The sequence below is a fragment of the Portunus trituberculatus genome, chromosome 9 (assembly GCF_017591435.1).
Source record: "Portunus trituberculatus isolate SZX2019 chromosome 9, ASM1759143v1, whole genome shotgun sequence".
Taxonomy (NCBI): domain Eukaryota; kingdom Metazoa; phylum Arthropoda; class Malacostraca; order Decapoda; family Portunidae; genus Portunus; species Portunus trituberculatus.
In genome coordinates this window covers 9,001,134-9,007,877 of record NC_059263.1, presented here as the reverse complement: position 1 = coordinate 9,007,877, position 6,744 = coordinate 9,001,134, and the positions used below count along the sequence as shown (strand labels likewise).

Below are 6,744 nucleotides of genomic sequence, written 5' to 3'. Positions count from 1 at the left end.
GCTCCTCTACACTCCCTGCCCATCGTGTTTCAGTATCTTCTGCGTCTCCTCTACACTCCCTGGCCACCGTGTTTCAGCATCTCCTACGTCTGCTAGAATGAGACAAGAAAGCAGTTGACTTTGACCTCTGAGGCTGGAGGGAGTGTCGTTGTCAAGTTGCCGCCCGTGAACTGTCGCAGATAATTACAACGTTCAGTGCCACGCGTCGAGCAAGCGTCACAGAAAGCGGAACGTATCGCCTGGCTCCTCCTAGAACGTGTCAATTTCCTTTAGGGTGGTGAGGGAGGAAAGAAGAAAAGGAGGAAGAAGAAGAAGAAGAAGAAGAAGGTAAACTCATTCTGGTGTTGCCTTGTCCCACCTTTGCGTCACAGGTGTCTTGATGCCAGCGAGATAACGTTGACTTCAGGTGATGCAAGGAATGTCACGTGCTGCAAGAGATGTCACGTGTTGCAAGAGATGTCACGTGTTGCAAGAGATGTCACGTGCTGCAAGGGATGTCATGTGTTATAGGGAATGTCACGTGTTATAGGAAATGTCACGAGTTATACGAAATATCACGTGTTATAGGAAATGTCACGTGTTATAAGGGATGTCACGTACTATGGAGGATGTCAGGTGCTTCAAGGGATGCCATTTTTAAGGTGCTGTCTTCTAAAGCTGTAGCAATACCATAAAACAAGTCTTGAATCACGTAGAACAGATCAAGTCTATGTTAATCATGCCTTGAATGATCTAAAAGTGATGATTCGCTAAGGATAATCTCTGATAACGACAACTGGATTCGTTATCAATGAAAACGGCAGTTGTAAATGCAGGGGATAAGCAGGAGAGAGGAAGACAATTGCTGCTGCTTCTTTTGCCTTTGTTGGTTTTACTCACTGCCCAATCGAACATAATGAACAGTTCAGCTTACAGAATGGAGACAAATGATCTACAAGGCGCCACTCATCCTCCGGACAACACAGGTTCACTTCTCACTCCTCTGACATACGATTTTTTTTTTTTTTCATCTATGAAAGTGAATGCTTCATCTATAACATAATATTCCGAAGGTCAATGGATGTAAAGACCTGCGAAGCGGTGCTCGGAAAGGTTAAAAAGTAGCAGGTTCAGGTCATGTCCCCAATTCAGGGCGGGGCAACGGGGCAGTACTCTCAGCCTGCCGGTGATTGTCTGCTGGCGCGTCATCCTTTCACCTCACGCAAAAACTGTCCCGACTGTGGTTGTATCAAACTGTCCTCCAGTTTGGTACTTTTGTAAGAAGATACTCCTTTGCTCCCAGTTACCAATATGAAAGAAATAATTTACCTTCAAGTACTTCATGCAATAAAGTACTGTTTTGTCTACAATTACTTCTATGCAACGAAGTAATTTTTCCTTTAAGTTGTAACTTACTTTCCATTATCTTTCCATTAAAGTCGATGGTGTTTGTACGGCTCAACAAAATAGTTCTTTTCATGACAAATCAAATGAATATAGATACAATGAATAGCCTTCCCAGGGTGTTTGCTGCAGAACGATACTTTCAGACAACTTTTGCGTGGATGGCCAGGAGCAAGAGGACAGCCAGGAGGGGAGAAGCGAGAAAGGATGGAAGGCCTTTCTCCTGACGTTGAATCACAAAGACTGACGACGATGGTGATGAGTGACAAATATGTACGTTAGAAAAAATAAATGTTGTGAGTGTTTTGACGGTGGTGCAACCTTTCCCTCCTAAGGCTGCAAGTGCTCCCCACAGAACAAGGCTTTCCATGTTTGCTTTCCTCTCACTTGTCATTTCTCACCTGCAATTTCTATCAAGCGTCAATGTATAGTAGGAAAAATTGTGAATCTGATCCTTTGCCTCGTGGTTTTCGTGCAGGTTACTATAATGTGACAAGAAAACTTTCACACATCAACATGAAATACATTTATTTAAGAAAATAATATAAATAAAATAGAATAGATCATAAGAGACGGGCGCGTGCCGGCAGCGCGCCTGTGGAGAGTCGCGGGTGAATGATCGGGATGAAGGATCCACAGTCTGCATGGCGTATGGCTGGTGAGGGCGGCGCGGCCTTTACGCATAGGTTGGCCTAGGGGGCGCGTACTCGCGGGACTCGCCAGAGCGGGACTCGGAGGAGTAGCGCGCCTCGCCGTCGTAGGTGACCTCCGCCAGGAAGCCGGAGTCGCCGTCCACCACGTACTTGACGTTCTGCCTGCGGCCGTCGGCCAGGTCCACGTAGAAGCCGCCCTGCGTGTGCTCGTCGTCGCGCGCCTCCTCATGCCCGAAGTTGTTGCCGGACGAGCTGTCGTCCACACTCCACTGGAACTCATACTTCGGCACCTCGAACGAGTCCTCGTAGGAGCGGGAGTCGGAATCCTGTGGGGGGGGAGGAGGGAGCCTGTACGTGAGTCACGAATCACCGCGAGGCTCCTGCTGCGTACCGCACGGGCGGGGCAGCAGGCGGGGCACGCTGAGGGGGGACGTGGCCCCCTCAGGGAATATCGTTCAGAAAGGAGCTACTGTCCTCCGTGAGAGGTGAGGATGAGGGGAAGGGAACACTCACGCTGCGACTTTAGGAACAGCAGAAGACTGTTCCTTTGTCACCTCGTTAGTAAACACACGAGGACAGTGAATAGTCTCCCTAAGGGAGAACAAAGGACACACTACAGGACCTACAGGAAGTGCCATCCTTCAGGACAAGAACATACAGGGACCCAGTGAAGGGATCCTGAGGGACTCCACACTTACCGGAACATTGTAGCTCGGGCTGGGCTTGTCGGCAAAGGCGGCGGCCACCACCGCCAGGAGGAGAAGCACCTGCAGGGACAAACGAGCTCATTAGGTCTAGCTTACTAACCTTAAATTATCTCTTATTACTCTCCGAAGCTTGAACAACCTCACATACAAACACAGTGAAGACAATAGTTTATACGTTACATTATTGCAACAATACTAATAATGATTTGTGTCAGGCATTATTTGCGAGGTATGAGGTAAAGTGTCTTTGTCCCATCACGTGACAGAGTGACTGTAAATGTTGGTAGCGTGACCCTGTCTGTGTACGAGTGTGGCTCTCCAGGACACTGGCGAGGAAGCGGCGCGGGTTGGTTACCTTAGCGTTCATGTTGTCAGCTGGACAAGTTGACTGGTGACCACCGACGCTGCTTGCTTGTCTTATATAGGTGCCGTCACCAGGAGGCGGGGCCAGTTTTTGTGCGCCAGGAGGGAGCTGAGGGATCTAATTCTTCGGTCATTACGTCGCGCCGCCGGAACCGTTGTCCCCGACCCTCTTCCCCGGTGCATTCACTCGTAACCCCAACACTGTTTCGAAATCGGGTTGTCTCCAACACCCACAACCTTTATGCTGATGCCTGGTTGGTGCGGGGCACGTGGCGAGGACTGGGCGTGGGGTGGGGGCTGGGAGGGAGGCCGTCGCCAGGGTAAGGGCAGGTGGCAGTGTGTGTGGAAGGTTCGCAGGAAGTGTTCACTGTCACTTTTACCCTTGGCATTCTTTCTCACTTTTCATTCAATATCGCAGGTCATTGTGCCGAGTAAGTGACGATGCTGACGGTGCTAAATGCTAAATTGACAACAACCACCGCCACTGTCACCTCCATCACCACCACCACCACCACCGAGTCACCCATACAGACCCTCGCTGGCCTGATGTGCACCCAGACGAAAAGCGGGACAGACATTCCGGTCTAGGCGCGCCAGGTATTCTCGCTCTGGTTTTCCTCCTTACCTGTGCTGGGTGGGACGCTGTTGGGTGGCGCAGCACACCCACCAACTCTCCACCTCGCGTCGCGGAAACCTGACACCTCGCGCCTTTATGGAGAATTTAATTACTTGAAGATTTTACATTTTCTGTTGCTTTGGTATCACGTTTTCTTTCATTCCTCAAACCGACACGAAATGTAAAACGATACCTTAATTATTCAGTTTGTTCAGCCACTTTTTTCTCTTTCTTTTTCTCGCTTCTTTTACTACACTTTACTTTTTTTTATTGATGCTTGTGGTAACGAAGACACCGCGAGAGCTTTACCAGGTTATCCTTTCTTTTATTTATTATTCGCTTCCTCCTTGGTACAATGAACGACGTACCCTTTACACAGTTTTTTTTTCTTTTATTCATACCATGTGGGCTTTTCACGGGAATTTCTGGGCTAAAGGGGATACTTTTTGGGGTACCTCCTATCTCAAAGCCCACCCGCTAGGAAACCGTTGCCCCGAGTGAGAAAGCCCAACCTACACTCGAACCATGGACAGGATTTGAACCCGTGGGCTTGGAGACCCCACGGACCACAAAGCACGCATGGTTCCACTGTACCACGGCGGCCAGCACATAACACACTCTTCATTGTTTTCCTCGCATGGTAATCTCAATCACGTTCTTTATTGTACATTTAAAATACGTATATCTTAAACATCTTTGTGAGCATCTGATTCATCGCGTTTTTTTTTTCTACATTCTAAGAATAAAACGAATAGAAAAACATGTAAGGAGCAAAAACTCTTAAGTTATTTGTGTCCATTGCATCGTCCTCTGTGCTTCCACCTTAGTCCCATCCCTCCATCTTACTCTCACTTCCTCTCGACCTTCTACAGACAGCACCGCAGCCCGACTAATCAAGGGTCACCTGAGCAAAACCCCAGCAGTATACAGGCATGTCAACGAACTCACCACGGCACTCAGACACAAAATGCGACTATGAATCCTTTTAAAAGTAGCAACGCGGTCTTTTTTTTTTTAAACTATGTGGCTTTTCACGGGAATTTATGGGCTAAAGGTGATACTTTTGGGGCACCTCATATCTCAAAGCCCACCCGCTAGGAAACCATTGCCCCGAGTGAGGAAACCCAACCTACACTCGGACCGTGGACAAGATTCGAACCCGTGCGCTTGGAGACCCCTCGGACCCTAAAGCACGCATGGTTCCACTGTACCACGGCACCCACAAACTTTTATCCCCTACTTTATTTAATTTACTTTCATTTTTCTTCTCATTCTATCCAAACTCTTTATCCTTTGTCTTTCTGTATAAAAGTAAATAAACACCACCCCGCACTATTCACCGGGTCATGGAGTTTATCAGGTAATTAATTGATCAGTGAGATAATATGCAAACGAGCTGAGCCTACACGAACACCTAGCGAGCTACAGATGAGATGAAGCACAATTCTGGTTTCTACTTAACACAGCGGCGTTTCATTTTAACCCCTCTCAGTACCATGCCGCGTTTTCATATCCATTCTTCTTACTATTTAGCGGTTTTATACAGCTTCAGAAACTTATGCTGGTATTAGAATAGTAAAGACTCTGACCATTAATCTTTTGACCTCCATATAATCTTCCTAATGCAAATAAAATCGTCTAATCACACCCCAAAATCAAGGTAAGAAATTGCGTATTGAAGGGAGTTTGAATGAGTGTGTGTGGCTTGGGTTGGAGTGAGTGGTGGCAAGGGAAGAGTGTGAAGAGTGTGGAGAGTGTGTTGTGTGTGGTATCATCAGTGGCGTGTTACTGTGAGTCTTATGATACTGAAACTATAAATCTGAGTGTGTGGCTTGGGGTAAGTGAATGGTGACAGAGGAAGAGTGTGAAGAGTGTGTTGTGTGGTGTTATCAGTGGTGATATTGTGAGTTTCATGGTATGTACTGAAATTCTAAGTCTCTGTGAGTGAGTGGCTTGGGTAGGTTGTATTGAATAGTGGCAAGGGAAGGGTGTGAAGAGTGTGTTATCTGTGGTGTCATCAGTGGTATATTATTGTGAGTCTTGTGGGGCTTAGAATAAAGGAACTGTGTTGGTATTAACGTGGTTTCCTGTTTCTTTTCTGTAGGTCTTGTGTGGGTGGTGAGCGGGAATGTGTATGAAGGGTGTGTGGTGAGTTACTGTCAGTCTCGTGGTGCTCAGGATAAAGTATTTGTGTTGGTATTAGAGTGGTATTCTGTTTCTGTTCGGTAAGACTTCGGTGAGTGAATGGTGACAGGTTTAGTGTTTAGTGAGTGTGTGGTGAGTGGTGTGTGGTGCCTTCAGTGGTGTGTTACTGTGAGTCTTGTGGTGCTGAGGATGAAGGAATTGTGTTGGTATTGTCACCATTCACTGCTGTCTTCTAATCCTGTTCAGTAAGTCATCAGTAATGTTATTTGGAGACACGGTATAGAAATAACAGATTGCCCAGGCGTGTTAATCCACTGTGGCGGGGCTTATGGTTCATTATCCTATTCAAAGTCTTGCCTGAGGATGTTTAAATATATAGAGCAGGAAAACAATGAGGTGTTATCGAGTACTGTGGCCTTGTGTTAGTGCAGATAGTGGTGGTGACATTACTCTCACACCAACACATTAATCAGTATTTGAAAAGCTCTCGGAAGTTTTAAGTTTATTTTCCTGATCTTAACCCTTCAGTACTGGGACGCATTTTTACCATAAGATTTGTGTACATTTTAAACCATTTTATTGACATTAGGAAGGATCTACGGAGGTCAAAAGATTAATGGCCAGTCTTCACTATTTCAATTCTTCAAATGAGTTTCTGAAGCTGTATAAAATCACCAAATAGTAAACAGAAGGAATACGAAAACGTGTCATGGTACTGAAGGGGTTAATAATGCCTAGGATGGATCAAATCAAGTACAAGTGTTACAGAATATTGCTTTTCTAGAGTTTGCAGTTTGAACACAGCACTACATCAGTCACCAAGCAACTTCTCTGTCGTAGAAATGAATGAAATGAATGAATCACTACTCTATCAATA

General features: G+C 46.3%; 1 protein-coding gene across 1 annotated transcript; it reads right to left on the bottom strand.

Annotated features, from left to right (window-relative positions):
* Positions 1 to 1,894: 1,894 nt before the first annotated feature.
* On the bottom strand, positions 1,895 to 3,190 carry LOC123501307 (pro-resilin-like). The gene is made up of 3 exons (XM_045250071.1): positions 3,099 to 3,190; positions 2,735 to 2,803; positions 1,895 to 2,362 (listed from the first exon to the last, which is right to left on the bottom strand). The coding sequence occupies exons 1-3, from the start codon at positions 3,108 to 3,110 to the stop codon at positions 2,060 to 2,062; spliced, it is 384 nt and encodes a 127-aa protein (XP_045106006.1). The 5' UTR covers positions 3,111 to 3,190; the 3' UTR covers positions 1,895 to 2,059.
* Positions 3,191 to 6,744: the final 3,554 nt, after the last annotated feature.

What these genes read in the sequence shown, in the direction of transcription:
- LOC123501307 (XM_045250071.1), bottom strand. An exon ending in GCCCGAGCTACAATGTTCCG is followed by an intron (nt 2,363 to 2,734) that starts GTAAGTGTGGAG and finishes CCCCCCCCACAG; the next exon opens with GATTCCGACTCCCGCTCCTA.